Source organism: Triturus cristatus, chromosome 5_2 (genome assembly GCF_964204655.1).
Source record: "Triturus cristatus chromosome 5_2, aTriCri1.1, whole genome shotgun sequence".
Lineage (NCBI taxonomy): Eukaryota > Metazoa > Chordata > Amphibia > Caudata > Salamandridae > Triturus > Triturus cristatus.
Genome location: NC_140588.1, coordinates 64094262 through 64118593, shown reverse-complemented (window position 1 = coordinate 64118593; position 24332 = coordinate 64094262). Strand labels below are relative to the sequence as shown.

The 24332-nt window shown below is 43.3% G+C and overlaps 1 protein-coding gene across 3 annotated transcripts in view; it reads right to left on the bottom strand.

The window, feature by feature from the left end:
* Positions 1 to 24332, bottom strand: part of LOC146822665 (uncharacterized) — a 550662-nt gene that overhangs the window by 341694 nt on the left and 184636 nt on the right. For all 3 annotated transcript variants that reach the window (XM_085606858.1, XM_085606859.1, XM_085606857.1), the window contains 2 exons: positions 23224 to 23292; positions 17139 to 17163 (listed from right to left, as the gene is read on the bottom strand). In XM_085606858.1, the coding sequence (XP_085462984.1) occupies positions 17139 to 17163; positions 23224 to 23292 (94 nt within the window). The remainder of the gene's footprint in view (positions 1 to 17138; positions 17164 to 23223; positions 23293 to 24332) is intronic.

Here is a 24332-nt window from a genome sequence, read left to right as displayed (position 1 = left end):
TGGTGTGCACTTTCGCGGCCGCTTTGATGTCCTCAGTGGCCGCGCGGCTCACGGAGGACATCAAAGCGGCCGCGAAAGTGATCAGGCAGTGCTTTTCAGGCTGCCAAATGGTGCGCGCGCCCAGCGCACATGCACTGTATTTGGAGGCCTGAAAAGCACTAGTTTGAACTTCCAGATCACCCTTTTACAAAAGCTCTCGCGAGAGCAGCGCTAAAGCGCTAGCTCAGGCGCGACCTAAAAAGGACCCAAGCCAGTGAATGTTTGGAGGTATATAAAACAATTTATCAACTGGAGAATCGTGGCCCATAAGCACTCAGGTTTGGGGCAGCACTACCACTGACTGACAAAAAAGTATTTATCTAATTTAATCTAGAAGGCAAATCGGGTGTGCCGGCCCAAATCAAGTGCATACAAATAAGTTTAAAATCAGACAATGTTTGGAAAGGAACTGTTGCTGAATCTGCTATTTAAAACTAAAGATAATTCCAGACTCTTGATGCGGTTTTATATTAAACCCAATTTTCAAGAAGGGGACACTAATAACCCACAATACTAGATTGATTTCCCTTCATTGACATTTAATTAAATGTTTTTCTTCAATTTATCTCGAAGCCTTAATTTCAATTAAATTACACAACTTTCCTTTACTTCTAGCAGTTAGCAGAAGTATCTTACCTAAATATTTCTCCTCATTTCTAAAAACCCTAATATCAACAGAAACTTATTTTGCAACATTTAAAATTATACCAAATCTAACTCGGACGCTTAGATTTAATTTAAATTTCTTTCCAATAAATCGTTTTTATTAATCTAAATTCATCATTTAATATAAATTGTAGCACATGTAATAAAAGCATTAATCTTACCTTAAGCCTATTACTTACTCAAACCCCTAAAAGTATTTACATTAAATGTAATCAAATAAGTATCAATACTTTACTCAAATATTAACCCAAACCTTTAATTAAACATCATAAAATTTGGTGGCAATTTGATTTTATTAACACAATCCACCTTTAATTAAATCATACAGATATGAACTGCAAGCTAGAGAAATCAGGGTCATTTTTGTCTGGAATTTATGGTGTGAATTTGCCAATTCTCTGCAGAACAGTCTCTTGCTTCCTTAGTTTGGTATCTGACATCCAGTAAAGTCAACTTTAATATTCATGTGGATAAGATTCAAGCTAACAAAGGCCCTAGAATTTATTGCGTCGTTAGAAGTGTAGAGAATTAGGCTTTTGTTGCAGTTAGCCCCTCTCTTTAGCTACCGGATGCGGATTTTTGACTCGGACAGTGCATGGAGGCCTGCTAACCAGACCTTAGTGGCAGTTTTCCTTCCCTAACACAAGGTGTTTGCTAATTGTGCTACAATTGGCAAAGGAATTTAGCACCCCTTAAAGTCCCTAGTACACGGTACTCTAGGTACCAAGAGCATGGGCACTCTAAGGACTGCAGCATATCTTGTGCCACCTTAAGGGACCAACATACAAATTTCACACAGACTGCGATTGCAGGCTGCATGGCATGGTGCAAACCATGAGTGAAAACACAACATGAGACACTTGTGTCTCCTGCCAAAGTCACTTCATCTAATATATGCAAGTTACCCCTACAGCAGGCCTTTGACCCTAAGGCAGGGTTGTGAGAAAGTGGCTCTGTATATACTGTTCCCAAATAGGTACAGGGTGTACTGAGTTCACAGTCCCCAGAGGTTTGGCAGAGGTTAAAGTTAGATATAACCTTACTCTCTAAAGTGGTAGCTTGGTCTAGCAGTAAGGCAGTATCAGAGGACAGTGTAAAGCATTTGTTGTACACACTCAGTCAGCAAATTGTCTCACACACTCAAGAACTGAACTCTAGGCGAATGGTTTATATAAACAAGCATTTGCAATGCAATAGGTCTCGCATTAGGAAAGTTGGAGCTTTTTGTATTGTAAATTGACTAATTTTTTATTTATGTGTTGGTATTGAAAATATTGAAATTACTAGCTTTCATGTACAATGTCAATAGTTTTAACTGTTGCAAATGTGACATCTATAGCATTTGTAATGCAATATGTGTTGTATTTACGTGACTTAGATGTATTGATATTACAAATAAGGGTAAGTTACTTACCTGTAATTCTAGTTCTCTTCCAGGGGTATCCTCATCAAAGTCATAAGCACTGAATATTCCCGCCCATGTGCGGGGACCCCGGAAATAATAAAATTATATATGTAAAAAACATACATATATACAGCTCTGTATATGTATAAACATATATCATTTTTTCCAAGCAAATTCAGCTCCCATAAAAGGCTAGGCAATGTAAATATACACATCCAATAACACACATATATCTATATATATGTATAAAGGTATAACAATACACCCAAATCTCTTTTTTTTTTTTTTTTTTTAATGAGGTAAACACTCATGAGAAAGCAAAAAATAAAGAGAACAAACTGTGGAAAAACACAGATGTATAACACATTGCCAGCCTGCAGGCTGCATTGCAATACAATACCATAGAGACTAAAAAGCCCTGTACAGGTAAAAACTGGCACCGTGCCTTTAAGGCAGCCCTGACTTCCATATCCCATCATGCCTCAGGGGTGACAGTTAGGTCAGTTGTTCTTTGCGGGACCGTAGTCCTAAACACAAAGATATACCTTTTCCATAATGAATAATACACCTCTTCTCATTTGCCTGGGGAGGTGGGTGGGTTGCTTATGACTTTGATGAGGATACCCCTGGAAGAGAACTAGAATTACAGGTAAGTAACTTACCCTTCTCTTCCAGGGGATCCTCATCAATAGTCATAAGCACTGAATAGAGTAGCAAGCTCCCCTTCCACCAGCAGGCAAATGAAACTAAGGTTGTATCACCCATGGAGAAAAAGAATCATGAAAATGATTATGTTTGGAACAGATTCCTCAAGGAGGCTTGTCCTACTTGAGTGTCTGCCCTGGTGTCCGAATCCAGACAATAATGCCTGGTAAAAGTGTGGACAGATCTCCAAGTGGCTGCCTTGCAGATCTCGGAGAGTGGGACATTATTGAGAAAAGCCGCGGTAGCCGCTTTTCCTCTTGTCGAATGCGCTTTAGGGCGCGCCCCCAATGGTTTCTGAGCCAGTTGGTAGGCCAAAGTAATACTAGAAACAATCCACCTAGCAATGGAACGTTTGGATGCAGCAAAGCCCATACGGACAATCCCATAGTTCACAAACAATTGGTCAGATTTCCTGATATTCTTAGTCCTATCTAGGTAGAATTTTAGGACCCTTCTGACATCCAGAGAATGCAACGTCCTCTCTGCCGGAGAGGAGGGGTTGGGAAAAAAGGTTGGTAAGGAGATGGCTTGGTTTACATGAAACTCCGATACCACCTTGGGTAGGAACGAAGGGTGAGTTCTCATCACCACCCTATTTAGATGAAAAACAGTGTAGGGTTCTTTAGAACAGAGGGCCTGTATCTCACTGACCCTCCGTGCTGAAGTGATGGCTATTAAAAATGCTGTCTTCCATGTGAGGTGCTGTAGGGTAGCCTTATGAATAGGCTCAAAAGGTGAACCCATGAGCTTCGACAGAACCAAGTTTAGCTCCCAGGAAGGAGAGGGAGGTCTAACAGGGGGATAGACTTTCTTGAGTCCTTGCAAGAAATCCTTCACTACCTGCACTTTAAAAAATGACTGCTGTGAAGGCGAACGCCGGTATGCTGTTATGGCTGCTAGGTGAACCTTTATGGAAGAAAATTTCAACCCTGCCCTTGCTAAATGTAGAAGATAGGGCAAAATTACATCCTCCTGGCATTTAGTGGGATCATAATGATGCTGAGCACACCATATATAAAATCTTTTCCACTTACAGAAGTAGGAGTGTCTTGTCGAAGGCCTCCTGGCTTCCTTCAGTATGGACATACACTCTTGAGGGAGGTTCAGATGGCCATACTGGAGGACTTCAGGAGCCATGCTGTTAAGCTCAGCGAGGGAAGGCTGGGATGGTAAATCTTCCCCTGCATCTTGGATAACAAGTCCGGCCTGCACGGCAGCCGCTTGTGGGGGCGGATCGACATGTGTAGGAGATCCGTGTACCACCACTGCCTCGGCCAGTCCGGTGCTATGAGTATCATCTTGGCAGATGAATTCTGTAGCTTGGTCACCACCTTGGGAATTAGTGGGAGAGGCGGAAAAGCGTACACAAATGTCATTGACCAATTGATCAAAAGGGCATTCCCTAGGGATCCTGGTCGATGGTATCTTGAGGCGAAGCCTCGGCATTTTGTGTTTTGCTCGTCCGCGAAGAGGTCCACTTGCGGGCGCCCCCATTCCCCGAAGATGTCTTCTAACACTTCGTCGTTGATTACCCAGTCCTCTGGCTCTTGAAAATGCCGACTGAGCAAGTCTGCTTGCACGTTGAGTTCTCCTGGTAGGTGCACCGCTTTCAATGAGATGTTCCTTGCTAGGATCCAGTGCCACAGGGACTGAGCTTCCAGCGAGAGCGTTCTGGATCGAGTACCCCCCTGCTTGCTCAGGTAGTACATTGTGGTGGTATTGTCCGTCTGTACTAGAATGGTACTCGTCGTTATCGCAGGTAGGAACGCTTTGAGGGCTAGGTGGACCGCCCTGAGCTCCAGCATGTTGATGTGGTACAACTGTTCGCTGCTGGACCACCGTCCTTGAGTTTGCAGAGTCCCAAAATGCGCACCCCATCCCTGAAGGGATGCGTCGGTGATTAAGGTCTGAGTTGGGGGCTCTTGATGGAAAAGAATCCCCACTTGCAGATTCCTTGGCTTCAGCCACCACTTGATTGACTGTTTGGCTGCAGAGGAGAGGCAAACCTTTTCTTCCCACAGAGAGTTCCTTTGATCCCATTTGTCCTCGAGATCTTGCTGGAGAGGACGCATCCTTAGCCTGGCATTGGGCACTAGGAAGATGCAGGATGCCATGGCCCCTAGCAGAGATGAGATTTGCCTTGCCGACGACAGATTGCTGGTCATAATCTGTCTGCCTTTTAGCATAATGGATGACTGTCTTTCCTCCGAAGGAAACACTTTTCCTACTACGGAGTCTATAGTTGCACCCAGGTAGTGTATTCTCTGCGTTGGTGAAAAATTGGACTTTTTGACATTCACTCTGAGACCCAACCTGCGACATAAGTTCAGGCATAGCGACAGCTGTGTCCGCACATTCTGTGGCGATGAGCCCTTTATTAGCCAGTCGTCTAGGTAGGGATAGACGAAGACTCCTGCGCGCCTCAGAGCAGCCGCTACTACTGCCACGCATTTTGTGAATACTCGAGGAGCTGACTTCAGGCCAAATGGGAGGACTTTGAACTGATAGTGAGCGTTGCCTACCACAAACCTGAGAAATTTTCGATGATTCCTTAGGATGGGAATATGGAAATATGCATCCTGAAGGTCCAGTGAACACATCCAATCGCCCATCCGGAGAAGAGGATATATTTGGTGGAGCGCCAGCATGCGAAATTTTTCCTTTCTTATGTGCTTGTTCAGTATCCGTAGGTCTAAAATGGGTCTGAACTCCGCCTTCACACTCCTCTTTTGGATGAGAAAATATCTGGAGTAAACTCCCTTTCCTCTCTGGTTTATGGGCACTTTCTCTATTGCAGATTTGAGTAGTAGCGTCGCTACCTCCTCTCTGAGCTGCTTTAGATGCTGGGATGACTTGACAGGAGGAATCGATGGGGGGTGACTTTTGAAACGAAGCGAGTACCCATGACGCAGTATATTGAGTACCCACTTGTCCTTTGTGATTGTCTGCCACTCTGGAAGATGATGCGCAACACTTCCTCCCACCGGAGCGGTGGACAGCATCGGAGGAAGCGGTTTCTCATTGCTTCCCCGGTGCTTTGTTTCCAGCATTAGACTGCCTGTTGTTACCTCGTCCCCTGGATGGCTTGCGGGACTGGTATTGCTGTTTCTTTTGACCTTGCTGGTCCTGGTTCTTTTGCCAATGAGGGGTTTGAACCCTCTGTTGGTAATTGCGCCTGTCATTTCCCTTGCGGCGTCGAAACTCTTTCCTCTTTTCAAGCCCGACTGCTTTCATGGTCTCCAGCTCTGCTTTCATACGGGCCATTTCCTCGTCTGCATGGGACCCAAAAAGAGAACTACCGGAGAAAGGCAGATTTAAAATTCTTGCCTGCGCTTCCGGTTTCAGGGCCGTCAATCTAAGCCAGGATGATCTTCTGGCTGTGACTCCATGTGCATATTCATGCGCTGCCAGTGTTGCCCCATCCGCCGCTGCACTTATGATCTGGTTAGAGACTAGACTCCCCTCATGCAAAATCTCTTCAAAGTCCCGTCTGTCCTCTGATGGAACTTTTTCAACGAACCTCTGAAGAGAGTCCCATAGTGACCTATCATAGCGCCCCAGAAGAGCCGAGGCACTTGCCACCTTCAAGCTTGAGGATGCTGAGCCGCAAACTTTCCTCCCCCAGGAGTCTTGCGTTTTACTGTCCTTATCTGGTGGCACCGTTGAAGAGCCAGCTACTGCATGCGTCTTTCTGGCAGCGGCGGTGATGACAGAGTCCGGTGGAGGATCTGTTTTAAGGAATAGCGGATCCTCCGGAGCTGGACGGTACTTTTTTAGAATTCTCGCCGGCGCCGTTTTGGTGGTTGCTGGCGTGAGAAAGATATCCATTACCGGTTGTAGCAAACCGGGGACTAATGGCAACAACGGGCGTGTCACTGTGCGCTCATGAAGAGTTTCAAAAATTATGGATGTGGTGGTCTCCTGAACCGGCATAGGGATACTTAATTTTGTAGCTCCTCTACACAACACTTCTTGAAATGTAGAAATGTCATCTACCGGAGATACCCGAGAGGGTGGCGTCTCCGAGAGTGTCGGTGAATAATCCCTTTTGGATGATCTGGAAGAAGGGGAGGTAGAAGGGGTCCTACGGCGCCTTCTCTCTGATCTGGTCGACTCTCTTCTGAGGGAGGCAGACCTGGATCGCCTTCTTGGTGCTCGAGAGTGACTTCGGGATTCTCTTTCTCGAGATCTTGGTCTGATCGGTGTCGCTGGGAATACCACGCCCCTTATTCTTGTTAGCGATGCCTTTATTGTGTCTGTCATAGCAGGGTCCTGAGGCATCTCCCTTACGGGACTTTGAGGCACAGCATTGTCCTCCTCCTGCGAACTTTCTCTTGCAGGAACTGGAGATTGATGTACAAGCTCTGGTGATGCTGACCTTGAACCTGAGCCCTCTGATCCTGAAGGCGAGATAGAAATGATACGCGGTGACTCCGGAGCTGTATATATCAGTCTATGAGGAGATTTTCGCCTTGAGACTGGTCGAATTGTGAGGCGAATATGTGAAACCTCCTGCGTACCCTCAACAGAGGGCTGCCTCGACGGTGATAAGCCTATCACCGGAGATCTTTGACTCGAATCTTCGAGGCTCCGAGCTTCCTGTCTCGACGTCGAGATTACCTTCGACGGAGGCTTCATGTACCTCACCAAAGCTTTGGAGACCTGTGAGGACGGAGGCACCTGCCTCAACGTCGACTCCGACGGAGGCCTCTGCCTCAACGTCGACTCCGACGGAGGCCTCTGCCTCGACGTCGACTCCGACGGAGGCCTCTGCCTCGACGTCGACTCCGACGGAGGCTCCTGCCTCGACGTCGGCCCTGACGGAGGCGTCTGCCTCGACGTCACTCCTGACGGAGACTTCTGTCTCGACGTCGAAAGCTCCGACGACGTCGAAAGCCTCCTCGCCGTCGAACGATGTTTCCTCGACGGCGATCTTGATCTTGACGGCGATCTTGGTCTCGACGTCGACTGTGGAGATCGTCTACGTTCTTCTCGCGACGTCGAATGATGTCTCGCCGACCTCGACGTCGAACGATGTCTTTCTTTCGACGACGAACGATATCTCTGTGCAGACGTCGATCGATCTTCTCTCGACGTCGACAGATGCTTCTTCGACGTTGAACTATGGCGCCGAGTCCTCGACGCCGAGCTTTTAGACGCCGTCGACGTCGAACGCATCCTCTTCGACGCTGAATATAAAGTCGACGTCGATTTTCTCTTTGCAGCATGACTTCCCCTTGACTCCTCACCTCTCAGCGACGATCCCGCCGCTGGAGTCTTCGACGCCGAGCCCGACGTCGATGGAGAGCAAACAGGGACCAACTGCTTCGACGTCGACCGTTCTGCTAGGCCATACAGCCTAATCCTCTCCCTCTCCTTTAAAGTCCTTTTGGAAAGGTCTTCACAATGACGACATGTTGCTGGAGAGTGAGAGTCCGGCAGACAGATGATACACACCTCATGTGTGTCTGACGCAGCCTTCTTTTTTCCACAAGATGGGCATGGAACAAATAAAGAAGGCATTTTTCTGACAAAATGGTTGAAAAATCAGTCAGAAAAACACAGGATACTGACTTCCTCACAGAAATTGTAAGAAGAAGTCCAAAAAAAATCTTAAAGTTGTTATAATTTTTGACTAAAGAGTCAAAAAAGAAGAGAGCTGAATTCCAGGGTCCTGACTGAAGGAGCCGGAAAGAACAACTGACCTAACTGTCACCCCTGAGGCATGATGGGATATGGAAGTCAGGGCTGCCTTAAAGGCACGGTGCCAGTTTTTACCTGTACAGGGCTTTTTAGTCTCTATGGTATTGTATTGCAATGCAGCCTGCAGGCTGGCAATGTGTTATACATCTGTGTTTTTCCACAGTTTGTTCTCTTTATTTTTTGCTTTCTCATGAGTGTTTACCTCATTAAAAAAAAAAAAAAAAAAAGAGATTTGGGTGTATTGTTATACCTTTATACATATATATAGATATATGTGTGTTATTGGATGTGTATATTTACATTGCCTAGCCTTTTATGGGAGCTGCATTTGCTTGGAAAAAATGATATATGTTTATACATATACAGAGCTGTATATATGTATGTTTTTTACATATATAATTTTATTATTTCCGGGGTCCCCGCACATGGGCGGGAATATTCAGTGCTTATGACTATTGATGAGGATCCCCTGGAAGAGAACAATGGCTTTTAATTTTTGCAAATAATTAATACTTAAATAAAAGTTAATGTAAATTATAATGGCAATCGTTTAAACTGTTGTGAAGATTATGTTTAGTGTATTTAATTGCGCCTTAAATCCAAGAGCAGAAGTTAAATATCATCATTTTTTTGTGCCATTTGTAATAAAGCCTAAATATTGAGAGAACATATTAGAGCCAGTTGTTGTTGAATGGTTGTACAGAGCGATGCTGTGGCGCTGTCGAGCGATGCTGTGGCGCTGTCGAGCGATGCTGTGGCGCTGTCGAGCGATGCTGTGGCGCTGTCGAGCGATGCTGTGGCGCTGTCGAGCGATGCTGTGGTAGTGCATAGTGAAGTAGTGGTGCCCTTGAGTGATGCTGTGGTGGTGCTAAGTGATGCTGTGGTGATGCGATAGAGTGCAATAGTCCATTAGATAGATAATTAGATAGATAGATAATTAGATAGATAGATAATTAGATAGATAGATAAATAGATAGATAATTAGATAGATAATTAGATAGATAGATAATTAGATAGATAGATAATTAGATAGATAGATAAATTAGATAGATAGATAAATTAGATAGACAGATAAATTAGATAGACAGATAAATTAGATAGACAGATAAATTAGATAGACAGATAAATTAGATAGGGCGAACGAGTGTAATTATGTAGAATATAATTATGTGGCACTGAGTGGTTTTGTGTGGAGTGTATGTTGATTTTAGTGGTGTGTAATTATGTGGAATTGAGTGTTATTTTGAGTGTATCTTGCATTGTTTGCATTGTAATTAATTGGCACTGAGTGTTATTTGGAGTGCATGTGGCATTGAGTGTAGTGTAATTATGTGGTGTGTAATTATGTGGTGTGTAATTATGTGGCACTGAGTTGCATTCGGAGTGTATGTTGCCTTGCCTTGTATTTCTATGGTTCCTTAAACCCTTCGAGGCAATTTTTTTATTTTAACTAAAAGGATAGTAGTTAAATGGTGTTTACGGCAGGATAGTCGTTAAATGGTGGCTACGGAGAAGCTGTGTGCTGAAAGGCAAAGAGAACACTGGCATGAAAGTGAAAGCGAGGATGAAAATGGAATGAGTGTGGCAGGATGTTAGTTAAATGGTGGTTACGGGGAAGCTGAGTGCTGAAAGGCAAAGAGAACACGGGCCAAAGCTGGAAGAAAACACGAGATGCGAGAGGCATGTGTGTGTGGCAAACACTGGTGGGGCTCAGAGCATTCTGTTGCTGCCTTGATGCCTGTGTGTGAGCAGTGGGGCTGTGTGTGTGTGAAGTGCCTAAAGTTGCAAGAAAACCTATGGTTATTTAAATCCTTAGACGCAGAATTAATGGAGCTAATGTTATCGACCTTAGAAGGATGAAAAGGGAATGAGCGCGGCATATGTTAACTTTGTAAGCGCAGAAAGCGTGCAGGGCAAACTTATTATTTTGGTTGTTTGAGACTCATATCTGGGCAAAGCTGCAAGAAAACACGGAGGGGGGAGGGCGGGCTGTGTGCTGACAGGCAAAGAGAACACTGGCATGAAAGTGAAATCGATGGATGGCAATGCATCCGTGAGACTAGCCCTGTGGTGGGGGAGGGACAGTTGTGAGAGACGCCATGAGGAAACAATCTCTCGGCATGCTGTGGCGGGGGAGTGCATTCCAGGCAGGGGAGCGGACCCTTTGAAGTACGATGCCGAGGCTGTGGCTACACGTGCCAGTGGGCTGAAGCGCTTCCCCAAACAGATTGCATGGCGGCACGATGCACGTGATTGTGCGCGTGCTCGCCATGCAATCCACTTTTGGGAGCACTTTGAAATGCCCCTCTTACTAGAGTCTCGCATAGCGATTGCGTAAACGCAATAGCTAGGAGAGACCTAAAAATTTGTTGATTTATTTTAGAACCAACAATAGGTATTAAAATATATTCTCTCAGAATGAGATGCTTTAGTTATATACTTTTGCAATATGCAATAGACTTTTGTAGGTAATAGTTACAGGTTGTTGCAATAGGTAACACAATTTCAATAGTACATTGTGCTCAATTGGAGTTGCAATAGATTACTTTCAGGATTACTTTTCTAACTCCAGGACTGGATCCTCGATTCAGTCCTGGGACAGTTCTTGGAAACAAGTGAGTAAAGTCGACTTAGTTACTGTTGTGATTTTTAGGCAATATTTTGCTATTTTAAAAGTTGACACTTAGAAGAAATTTCATAGAAATACACTCAATGATTCCCTATGGGAGAAAATTCAAGTTACAGGTATAGTATGTTCTTGTTACTTTTGTAATCCAGGACTGGGCTCCTAAGCTCAGTACTGGGACCTCTATCTAAAACAGGTAAGCAATTAAGTTTTCACAGTTGGTAAGATTTTTAAAGAATATTTGTAGTTTGCCAAAATCGACACTTAGAAGAAATGTCACAGAAAAACAGTCAATGATTTCCTATGGGAGAAAATTGGGTTAATGGTAAGTACGGTTGTGAGTACTTTTCAGGGTCAGTGCTGGGCACGAAAACCCAGCAATGGGATCTCTCCTAATAGCAGGTGAGTATTTTCGTTTGTTACTCGGTTGATTTTAGGTGAATATTTTAAGTTTTGGAAACTCCACACTTCGAAGAAATTTCAGAAGAAACCAGTCAATGTTATCCTATGGAGGAAAATTGGGTTATCTGCTTTTGGGTAAGTACTCGACTGGCAGAGATAAGGTTCTGGGCACAGACTCAGGGGTCTCCCAGGGTCAGGTAAGTACAGTTGTTACACCCTCAGCAGCACAGGGGCAGCCGGGTGCAGACTGAGTTAGGCCCAATGTTATCCTATGAGAGGCAGGGGGGCCTTGGTTGGTGACTGCTGACTAGCAGGCCACGCGGCTGTGGGAGCTGGGCTCCTGGTCACTTGCTCAGGGCAAATGGGGAAGTAGGTAGGAGTAGAGGTTACACTGCCAGGGCCACTCGGGCGGCTGGGTGCAGGGTATTTTTGAGCCTTCGGGCGCTCAATGGATTTCATTGGGAAAGCTCCAGGATGAACAAATGATGCATGCTCGGGGACGAAGAATCTTCAGGTGCCACCACCACTTCGAGAGGTAAGTTGGGTAGTTGGAGGATAGGTAGGTACCCAGGAGTTGGGCACAGGGTGCCGCAGGGCACCGGGTGCAGGGGTGCCTTTTGATGTCGGGAAATCTTACCCACTGTTGATCGTAGTTGGGGGGGTACCTGGTTCTGAGGCTGCAGGCGTCGTCAGGAGCATCGAGGTGAGTCCTTGGGTGCCGGATTCGGGGTCACAGTCGCCAGGGGGACATCCTCGGGGTCTTGGTTCACTCCGGCACAGGCCAGGCTTGGCGGGTGCAGAGTGTGCAGGGTTCGCGGTTCCGGGACGATGCCAGGGGTTAGAACTTGCTTTGAACAGAGCCACTGCTCATGGGAGTCCTAGATGCTCAGTCACAAGGTAGACCGGTCCTCCGGGGTTTGTGAGGTTGCTGGCCACAAGAGGTGCCGGGATGTAGCAGGAGCAATTTCGAGGGTCGACAGGCCGGTAGGGCTGGGGCCAAAGCAGTTGGTGTCTTCCTCTTCTTAGCAGCTGCACGGCAGGTCTTTCATCTTGCTCTTCTTTGCTTTTTCAGAATCTGGAGAAAGAAGGTTCAGGGTGCCTCTAAATACTAGATTTAGGGGCGTTACAGGTAGGTAAAGGGCAGGGACCAATGGGTCCCTGCCCTGAGGTGGGCACCCCCCCTATCCTGCCACTCTCCTGTGGGAGGGGGGGCAGTAGCCTAGTCCGTATTGGGCAGGGCTTCCCATCTTCAAGATGGCGAGCGCCCAGAGATGTGCTTCACCTCGCCTCCCCCACCTGAGGGGTGGGGTTGGCAGGCTAGCACATCCCCGGTCCTTACTTGGGGTTTCCGGCCAGGCTTCCAGCCAGAGTGGGGGTCAGAACCGGTGGGGGACAGTTGCCGAGTACAGCAAGTGGCCTGGGGAAGCTCACAAAGGCGGCATGCCTTTGAAGCTTCCCCCTGCCCATCCTGGGGGAAGACACCTAGCACCTCGCCCAGGATGTGCATTGTTGCAGGCCCAGGAGAGCGGGGGCTCTCCACCCAGGGGTCCAGCAACATGTCTGCTGTGTGGCAGCCTCTCAGACAAGACGTGGATTGTAGGTTTAATGTGCTGAGAAGTTTGATACCAAACTTCAGTCTTCAGTGTTGCCATTATGGTGCTGTGGAGTTCGTGTTTGACTAGCGGCCAGCACCATATACTCTTAAATGGCAGCACTGCACTTACAGTGCCCAGGAGTGGACCTGGGTACTGTAGGAGCACAGGGCCCATGCTCCTGTGCCCACACCACTGGCATAGGGCACCCAGCTAGAGGGGTGGCTGATGTATGCCAGTGCAGTGTAGGTTGTGGGCATGTCGACTGTTTTGTCTTGTACCCAGACAGCCTGCAAGGGCAGTGGGTTTGTGTTGGGGTACAGGGCCTCTAAGGGTGGCACAATAAGTGCTGAAGCCCTTAGAGGCCTTCCCTGGTCACAAAGCCCTGGGTACCATTTACCAGGGGCTGACATGTGGCCAGGGTTTGCCAATTTGGGTTTTAGGGACGGAACATAGGCCCTGGGCACCTGATTGGCAGGAGTCCAGGGCACACTCAAAGTACATTCAGCAATTCAGCAAAAAGTGGGAGCATACCATGCAAGAAAGATGGCACTTTCTCACAAGGGTGCATTATAGTTTATGTAAGGGCATATCCGCATGAGCAGATATGCCCCTGTGTACCTAGTTCTATTGCTAGATATTTCTACTGAGCAGAAAAGCCATCTTAATATATGTACTGGGCACTGTCAAAACAAGTTTCCCAGCTACATAATGGCTTCACTGAAACCTATGGTGTTTGGACACCTTGTATTAATAAACCCACACTGATTCCAGAGATAGATTTATTAATATATGCAACCAGACAGTACCTTAGAGGTACACACTAAAACCTACCCAGCCCTCTGGTGTGCTAGTTGACTGGTTCAGTCCAGCCTGTTGCTAAAGACTAATTTCTGACCTCCGGGGATAAGTCTCTTCCCTCTAAGGAGGTCAGTAACAATGCCTGCTATAAAGAGAGGTTTTATCACCTCCTCCAGGAAGGCAAGTAAAATTAGCATTCCAATGCAGGGAGCTTAAAAGAGTCCACCGCCTTTTGGTAAGCAAGTTTGTCTTTTCTCCCGGGAGAGGATGTAGTTTGGACAAAAGGACCCAGGGGTAGAAAGTCCACATAAAAGTCCACAGCCACAGTATCTACCAGAGCCGTGCAAGTATTGGAGGCTCATTGGAGGACCTCGGTTTGTTTCTGAAAGATCATTCCAACCATTTGTTTGATGTCCTTTTTAGCCTAGTCCCTTTAAATGATCTTTCAACAGGTCAACCAAGCTTTACAACATGTGTATCTCAGACAATTTTTGAACCTTGAAATTTCAGAACAGGCGAACACAGGAATCTTATCAGGAGGACAAAAGCAATTATTTGTGACGATGCAAAATTTACAAAAAAACGCCTATGGCACTCCAAGGCCAACTATTTGTGTAATATGATTAAGGAAGCCAAGTAAACCTGCTGCATGGGTTTCCTATTTTGAAATGTTTCACAGCCCTGACATGCAGGGTTAACATCATGCAACAATCGATCTTTTTGTGAGAAGTCTACCATTCATGCTAATAATAAAGCGAACAGGGCTTAGTAGGGTATGAAGACAGGCTTATGGATGCAGGCCACGGTGACCTTATTTCACCCCATTTAATAATAAGTATGCAACTTTGAGTAATTTTCCACTCTGATGTGCCCAAGGACCCTTGACCAGCTGAATCTTTTTCAGCTGGCTACTTCTATAGGTTAACAAGGCAGTCCCTTTGCTCAATCTGAGGCAGACTATACAACTCTATCCGATCACTTTAAGTTTGGGGTAATGTATCCAACATTAAAGAACACCTAGGCTTCAGTGACTGCAACTACAGTCATCACCTTCCTATTTGCGCTAGAGAAGTTGCAAGAGAAGCAGATTGCTTGGCAGCTGTCTATTTAGAGGAAAAGTCTGATTTTTAAGACTTGTCTAATAGGCTTTCATCCCGATCACAGCAAAAAGTGTAACGGTTGCTGCTCTCAAAAGATTGTCTATTTTAGCTATTTTTAATTAGAGCAATCTATTTAGGGAGATTTTGTTCTAATCTCTCACCAGCTCTTTTGATACTGTGATACATGGGCATGCTGGCCTCCAGCACATTCAGAATTTCAGTCGGAAAAGTGCACAGGATTAAAATAAAAGTCCCATGTGCAATACCTGCATTGTCTGGCTGAGGGGCAAAGAATTAAGTTCAGGTTTCTGTGTTTCACTAAAAACTTTCTACAACACCTGTGGTTTGTGACTAGCTCCGAGCACTGGAACTGTACTTGTTTCACACCCTCATAGTTAAAAAGGTTCAGGTAAATGGATGTTCATGAATGACACATAACCTAGTTAGAAAGCAACAGCATTAGAGCAAAACATAAGTGTCCAGCAAACCAACAACATTAAAACTATTCACTGAAATAAACTAGAAATGGACCGTTCTTTTGCTATGCACAAACTGCTGCATATTACATGATCTAAAACCAATAGACAACCAAGACAGTCATCAACCATTAGTTGAGAAGCAAAGCTACACAAGCATTTGCAATGCAATAGGTCTCGCATTTACGAGAGTTTGAGCTATTAACATTGCAAATAACAATGCCTTTTGTTTTTAAAACATAAATAAAAGGCAGTGTCATTTACAATGGCAATAGCTTAAACTTGCGTAATTGCGAGACCTATTGCATTGCAAATGCTGGTAATCTACATGATATGAATAAAAGAAACTCTGCTGCGAACTTTGATATTTACTCCCCAAATCTACTTATGTTCATGTGACCTCTTTTGTACATACTAATGCATGTGTGCCAAGGATTTGAATGTACACTAGCGAGAGCACCCCAGCCCCTGAAACCTCCTCTCGTGGATACCAGTGCGGGCAGACTCCACCCCCGGGACACTGGTGGTAGCAGCCTCCACCCAGGACACCGGTGAGCCCCCTGCACACTAGTACCAAAAGCCTCCAAGCCGAACAGACACCAGTGGGAGCAGCCTTCAGCTGCATAGCAGACGGAGCGTGTTTGGGACAGTTGACACTCATGAACAGTGGGCTCCCCTCCCTCCACGGTGCACAAGTAGGCAGGCATGTCCGTGCCTGACCCGGAGCAGAGCACCAGCGCGCAGCACCCACCCTCAAGGGCAGTACGCACATTCTTAATTTGGAGCGGTGCCTGCAGGTGGGGCTCACCAGCACCTATTTCTCACTCATCAGATTGTGACCCCGAGAATGGGAGCAAAACACTAAAGGGAGAAAGACAAGAAGCTGTGGCAAAGACAACAGGGACACAAAACAGCCTGAACGAAAGTGGTGAAGGGACAGAGCGATTGACTGGCGGTGGATTAAAGAGAGACCGGGTGAAATTGAGACCACACAGCCTTTGTTTTCAGGCAGCACTTGCTGCTGACTTACAAAACTGGGGCCCGGCACGTATTCTTTTACAAATTAAGCACTGCACGGGTCCTAAACCGAACGGCGAGACGTCACCCAAAAGCAGCTGTTTATGCGCGAGACCTAAAAACAAGTTAAATGTCCAAGGGATCCAAAATCAATGAAGGTCAAACAAGGTGTGGCGACCTACCAACAAATTTATAAGCAGGAAATTAGAAAAAAATAGTTCAAGCATTAAACCTACAGCACGATTCTAAACGGGTCTTGAAATTTGTACCTCAACGTAAAAAAAGAACTGATTTCACAAAAATTAAATTATAAAAACAAAGTCTATCTGGGAAGACATTTTGGCTGAGGACAGGTTTTGAATAGCTTTCTATAACTTTAGAAACAAATCAAACAGGAGGAGAGGAGTTTTAAACTGAACAAAAAACAATAGCATTTTACATCAGAAAAGCTCTTCCGTAGAAAGGTGTGTGGATGGAAAAGGAGGTGATAAAGACAGCAGTTTCAAAAATTACAACAAAAGGGAGTAGTTTTTCCTTCTTTATTGACTTTTAAAAGAAAAAACACCTGAATATAACAGATTTAGAGAAACTGAAAACAATACTTACCAGTCACTTGTAATGTTGTTGTGTTCTTTAAATGTGACGAAAGTGAACCCCAAAATAAAAGAAAACAGCCCGTTAATGCACTGAATTTATTTATTTTTATGTATTTATTTTTCACAATGGTTACCTATTTTGTAGCAACACGAGTTGCAGAATTAAAACATAGGCTGACTTTCCATCCCAAGAAAGTGAAGCCTTTATGATATTCTGCAACTAGATGCTTGGAGTAAACATACCCAGTGACATCCACTTTAATATAGCAAAACCCTCATATAATTAAGGATTTCTTCTTGGCATGAGGGATGCCCTATAAAGTCTTGATTAGTGCACATTTTCATACCAAACAAGCTATGCAATTATGATTCGTAGGCCAACTTAAGAAATATCTTCAATTGTTTTTACAACCGATCAATACAAGTAGTAAAGCATTTTCAATAGTGAAAAAAGGAACAGGAAATTGACAAACCAGCAGCTACATGCCTACCAAACAACATTTTTCTGGATTAGCAGATAGCTTAAGACTTATTACATTTGAAATAATGAAATGGTTGTATCCAGAACGTGCAATTACTCAGGGTATGCACTAAAAAAGTGGGCAAGATAGATAGAACAAGAAACAAGGACTAAAGCAGGAATTCTGGCTACCAGGCCTGTCTAATCTCTTCTAGGCACTCCAATAGATCCTTATAGGATGAAATTGTTAGTAAAATTTAAGAAACAAAGAACTGCAGCTGAATATTACTAGCTGGAAAGCAGGGCTAGGACAAAGGTATAAAAGCTTTTGCATGTAATGCACACATTTTGAAAAATGGAACATTTATTAATAAACCCAAGATGTTCTGTTAAAACAATGGCTGTGCAAGCCCAGGTTGCTTCAAGATGGTATACATTCTGCTAGACCTCCTCAAGCAAGAAGCCCAGCTCAAAAGATCTGAAATGAAAGCTAGTGCCAGGTGTTCTTTTAATCAAACAGGTAGTGGTAACATGTACATTGTTTCAAGTTAAGAGCTTAAGTAGTACCATATACTGTTTCCTTATTTTGCCAGTGTAATCTAAAGATCAGAGATAACTGGGATCTTTTACCAATCGAAAAGAAAGAAATGGAATGAGCTGTAATACACAGAAGGATTGGGTTAGCACTCACCCCTTGTGGCATCCTGAAAAAATTTGCTAAATACCTTGCCCTAAAAAGATATGGTTGAGGAAAGTGAGAACCCCTGAAATCCCTAGTGATGGCAAATATGTTATGGTTCAGTGAACTTTGTTCAGCAGTTTGCAGACCAGATATTATTGTATAATTAGTCCACTTGCAGACTGTTTAGCGGTCTGATTTTTTGGTATTGGGGAAGGGAATGAGAATGTGTTTAGCCCTTCTGGAGAACGCCTTCATACCGCCACGTATAGCTCAAAATGTTATAGGCTGGCTGGCAACAATGCAGCCAAATTAGAAATTAACAGCCTTGTCAGAAGGGATTTAGATTTGGCAGAGGTAATGAAATGTGCATGCAATGCAAGCATTCGAAGGTACAGCAGCTGCTGGATCCTCGCCAAAGGAAAAACACTTAAAAAACAAAGAAATGGCACACACTGCAGCAGTCTTTGGCACTGAAGTGGACTACTTTTTGTGTTGTTGGGAAAGCTGTTGCCACTCACAGCAATGTAAGTCAGAGTCATAATTGGGCTAACCCTCTATCCCATGACATCTGCTGAGGTGGGAAGAAGCAAAACTCGAACAACAGTACAACAGACTGACAGATGAAGAGGGGTGAATGAATGTATGAAAATAAATCAAATACATTTTTAAGTACAACAATACTTGAAAACCAGCGTTTATCATATGTATCTTTAATTTTCACATACTTACTTCCTTTATGCATCTATATACCTTCCATGTACTTAGGTCTATAGATTTATTACTTTACTCCTAAAAAAGCATATTGAATTTACTACCCTATTTCTCATCCTATACCTCTATCAATATCAAATCAACATATACCTACCTCCTTAATGCATCTATATACTTTCCGTGTACTTATGGATCTATATATTTATCACATTCTTCTAATTCAGCATATCCAATGCACTACCCTATTTCTCACCCTATGCCTCTATCGATATATCCTCTACATCCACTCATTTATCCCAAATCCCATACCACTACTATGATCCCCAAAATATCTTTCTCTATATCGATCACCCAAAATAAGCCTTTCTAAACTCTTCCCTCTGACTTTTCACCTCCACATGCCTTTTTACTCATCTCAAGCCTCCAACTGCCATGAGGTCCAAAACAAAACAAAAAAAGTCTAAATCCTTCACTCTATCCCTCCACTATCCTTTCCAATCAAAATAACAAACTAACGTGCACTTCTCTAATTTCATATTTCACAATACTAATTCACCACTAACCCTTTATGGGTTCCAGAGTAGTGTGCATCTCGCCGAAAAAGCGCTTCAACACCTCATCAGGGGTAGCAACTGGTATATAAATGCAAACACTTTTCCCTCTTATTCCTCCGCTATCCTTCTCACTCCAAATAACTGACCAATATCCACCACTCAAATTACTTCCATATTTCACTATACTAATTCCACACTAATCATTTATGGGTTCCAGAGTAGTGTGCTACTCGCCAAAAAAGAACTTAGACGATTCGTCAGGGGTAGTAAGCGCTATATAAATGCAATTACAATACAATGCCCCTAACTTGCAAGCATATATTTTTCTATAGATACACACACTAAATATACTGAAAACGTAGATGTGAGGAGCTTACCATTACATTATTGCCATGGCTATGTGTGAGGAAGGGTGATGACTCAAAAGTATAAACTTCAGTGTGTCATGATGCCATTTCCATCGCTCAATAGAGGTAATAAACAACCTATTACTATCTGTATATATGGTTTGAGCCATGCTGTTCTTTTATGCGAGTTAGTTATCGACAAAGGGATTTAATCAGATCTAGAGCACAATCTCCTTACAAAGGCCACAGTGCGAAGACCCATGTAATCTATTTTGTGACATTAGCATAAGATTCGACCCTTGCACTGTCTGATTCTGTGTTTGCTGCTACACATGCTCCAAATAACATGTTTAATCAGGACACATTTATCTAGACTATCATGGCATAAAGATTTATATGAACTCTAGTAAAAATAAATATGGCAAAATAACACTATTTGGAACAAATGAGCTAATAGAAACATTTCACTCATATGTTACATTTATTTTGTCAAGTCAACTTCCTTGTTACTACAACAGTACAGTGCACTTGACTCAAAACACATTGTTTGTAATATGCGATTACCAATATTGAGGAAATAGGGAGGCATTAAGGAACACTCAAGGCTTTTCTTGCAAGTCCTGGCCCTCCCCAAACTTGGAAATAGTCATTGGTAGCATATTACAGTCTACAAATTTGCATATATAATATAAATATTTATATATTCAAGCACATATCACACGTATAGGTGAGGTTAGTAATTCAGTAGAAAAAGTGTAGCTTGTTTTACTAACAGGTTCTGACCCATTAGACAAGTCGGCGCTGAAATTGAAGCTACTTCACTTATGTGGTTTCAGCTCTTTGTTCCAAGTCTGGATAATCTTGATCAGAGGGTTCAAAAGTTAAAAACACCTTTGGAAAGAATACATATGAATGTCATCTCAAATACAGAAAAACAAATGGACGGATCTACCCCAAAATCTGGTGTGACGGCACCTTTGCTAGAACAGATAATTGTTATTCAGTTTTGATTTGCAATTTTAAAGACATTTCGTAATTTAAAAAAAAATCCAGTTCTGGTGGGGGATCCCGCCGCAAATCCTTCAGGCTGAATAGTGGATAAAAGAATCTGAAAATGGCAACACAGTCAGGCACCTGATGTCACAAGGGGATGAGCACAGGACCAAATAGTAGATGCCACCCAGAGGGGAAAACAAAAATGTCTACAAGAGACAATTGGCAGAATTGGTCACACAAAATGGGAATCCAGAGGCTCTCACCTCATTGAGTGGCTGTGCTCTAATATACACACAACCCTACTCCCCTACTCTACACCAAGAGCCCCCCATACCGCAGATTTTAGAAGAAAAACTGTTTGAGAATGGATTAAAATAAGTCCCTAAAAGGGGGGTGCGATTTATGAACGATTTCAACATTGCAAAACAGTTGTTAAAGACAAGATTTTTCTTCTTCAATACATTGGATATTCCATAGATAGATCAGCATTTTTAGAGCAGAACTCATCATTGCTCTTCCTACATGAGACTTTCACGATGTTATGTCACAGATCATGTGAAAAAGGCAAAACCAATAGGGCTCTGATGCAATATTGCATTTTAAAATAGGACATCTATTAACCTTTTTCGAAATGACACACGGAACCAGTAGGTAACTTTAACGCTTATGTCTAGCCACATAGAATTTCAAGCATTGGAAAAAGGCTTGAAACGTCGTTTTGTCAGCTTTTACTAAACTGTTAAGCTCCCAAGCTTAAATAAATGTGAAAAAGTGACGAGAAAAAAAGCCTCCGAGGAATTCTTTTAACAATCAGCAGGAGAACAACGGTGCCTTCCGAGGTCGTCATCTTTTTCTTAAGACAGCAGCTACATTTTTCTTGATAGGCATTTCGCGTCTGATTTTGCCAAATGTACAGAGCAGAATTTGAGGAGGTTCAGCTGGTAGGAGAAACAGATTGAAATCACAACTGTCACATTTTTCATTTCAGGTTGCAAGGCACCATATTAGTTAATGATGTAGCTGCTGTTAAAGTGTGACTGCTCTCCTGCAGCATTCCTAATGAATGGAAATAAGAATGCTTGTTACTTTGCCAGGTGGAGCGATTCTGTGTTGGGATCAGGGACCTTACTCGGATATCGGATTAGCAGTTCAGGATATACATGAAACTCTTAAGGAAAATAATTCAGCTGAGCCAAAAATCTCTTGCACATGCTGGGGCTATTACACATGCACAGTTCTTTCCTCATTTTTGAATGGGTAATAGAGGAACTAGAGGAAAATAATCTGCATGCAGAATGTACTAGATCTTTGCTTGAAAATTGTTAATACTTTGATTTAATATGTATTGCATACAGATCTATCATTTTTTCACATATTCGGAAATTGGTGAACAGATTGTACAAGACATGTGGGTTAGGCAGCTTTCTATCTCGTACAGCTGGGACATTTGACAAAGATAGCATATTAGCGGTGTGAAAAAAGTAAGCGAAAAAATTTACTCATTCACAAAAAGATAAACGCACTAAAGTCCGTACAATTAAAACACAGGTAGCCCTAAGAAGTGTTCAAAGATCCTCCCAGGAGGAGCCAGAAAAGGCTGCTCTCCAGAAACTACTGATATAAAGCACGACGAAATAAGAAATTTGCTGTTTTCTTAAAGGAAAAGTGCTATATTTTCAACATGACATAGCTGCTGCATTTATGGCTTCATCTGCCGTCGAAAATATTACAAAAAAAGTGAAATAAGTGAAATTAGACCAGTTCTCCGATTTTGCACCTGAAGTGCAGTTAGTTTGTCATTTCTTTTGATTAGAAGTACTTGCACTTTATAAATGTTGATTCTGCAAATGGGCAGGACAATTTTCATGACTATCAATGAAGCAAAAGATAGTAGGCGCTATTGGAAAGTAGAAAGTACAAAGGAAATCTGCAATGTGTAAATGATCTAGTAACAATACATCTTTTTTCCAACAAGCTTGCTTTTTTAAAGTGAAGCAATCCCGAGCTAAGTAACAAAAAAACAATTTAATCCAGTGTAGATAAAAATTAATTTGGATGAGATCAACACTTAACGGGCACTAGATCAACTCTTTGACAAGGTAGACATGGTCTTCCCAATTTCACAGGTAAAGCTTGATTAGCACATTTCAACAAAAAAAACCTGAAACTTACATAACTCACAAAAAGAAATGTTGAAGACCACAGAGCAAAGTAAAGAAAAAACGTTTATGAGTTAATAGTTCAGAAATGTTGGTTTACTCGGGCTAGATATATAAAAATTGCAAATTAAGCAACAATTTTGATGAAATGTATTTAGATTCAATTTTTGATACAATATACATTACCTTCAAATGTTTTGCTCCTCGAATATGTGATTGATAGCTCATGGAACTTAGACAGGTTAATCGACAAATCTAGTTTAGGTGCAAAAAAAGTGAATTAATTTCAAAAAGTGTATGTTCAGTATTAATATGCAGAATCAAAATCCAGTGTGGATAGTTCCATCAATACGCAAATTATTAGTTAAGCAAAAGAACCATATCAGTCAATTACACATTTGCCAACATACACCGAAGTGACCAGGAACACTCACCCTTAGAATAAACTGATGTGATTTAAGATGAATCAACAGACCAAGTGACAAACACTTTCCAATGTCAAAGAATTCAACTCTCCTATCCTTACTTGCTATTGAAAACCTTCCGGTGTTAAAAAAACTAAACAAATGCACTTCCGAATGGACAGGAGCATATGCCGTACAGGGCTCGAAAAATCTGAAAAATGGTACTAGTCCTGCAGGTCTAGTACCTTGAAAAATCTCCTCGACCCAACAGTAACCTACTTGACCTCCGTCTTTAAAAGCGGAGCAAATGTGACAAGATAAGATTTAAAGGCATCTTTATTGCTCATTTGCTCCGTGAGCAATAAAAAGGCCTTTAAATCTGGTTATCTTGTCACATTTTCTCCATTTTCAAAGACAGAGGACAAAAGTTAGTATGTTTTCCTACTCGCCAGAAAGGGCGAGCAGGACCTAAAAATAGCTCGACCTCATTAAATTTTCCACGCAAATGCGAGCGGTCGAGTGGATTTGTCGAGCCCTGCCGTAGTATAAAAATTAGACTGGAACCTCCCTGTAGCCAGAACTGTGCTCAGAATGTAAGACCCCTTCTTCGAGTAAATGGCTAAGTTAATGCTATACCAAGTTCTGTGAGTAAAAGGGAGGGTAACCTGTAGGCCTGCTGTCAACACAGACAGCGGTCTTGTGCCAGAGGTAAAGTGTTGACAGCTAAGCTTCCCCTAGCACTAGGAGGAGTAGGGAGGGAGACTTATGGGAAGGCCAAAGCCCTCACTTACGAGGAATGAAAATAGGTGTTTGGGTCATTGGGACGTCGAGTGGAGTGGCTGGGGGTGGAGGAGTACCGTTGGTTTTCAGTATTTGACATTGTGCTTAAGG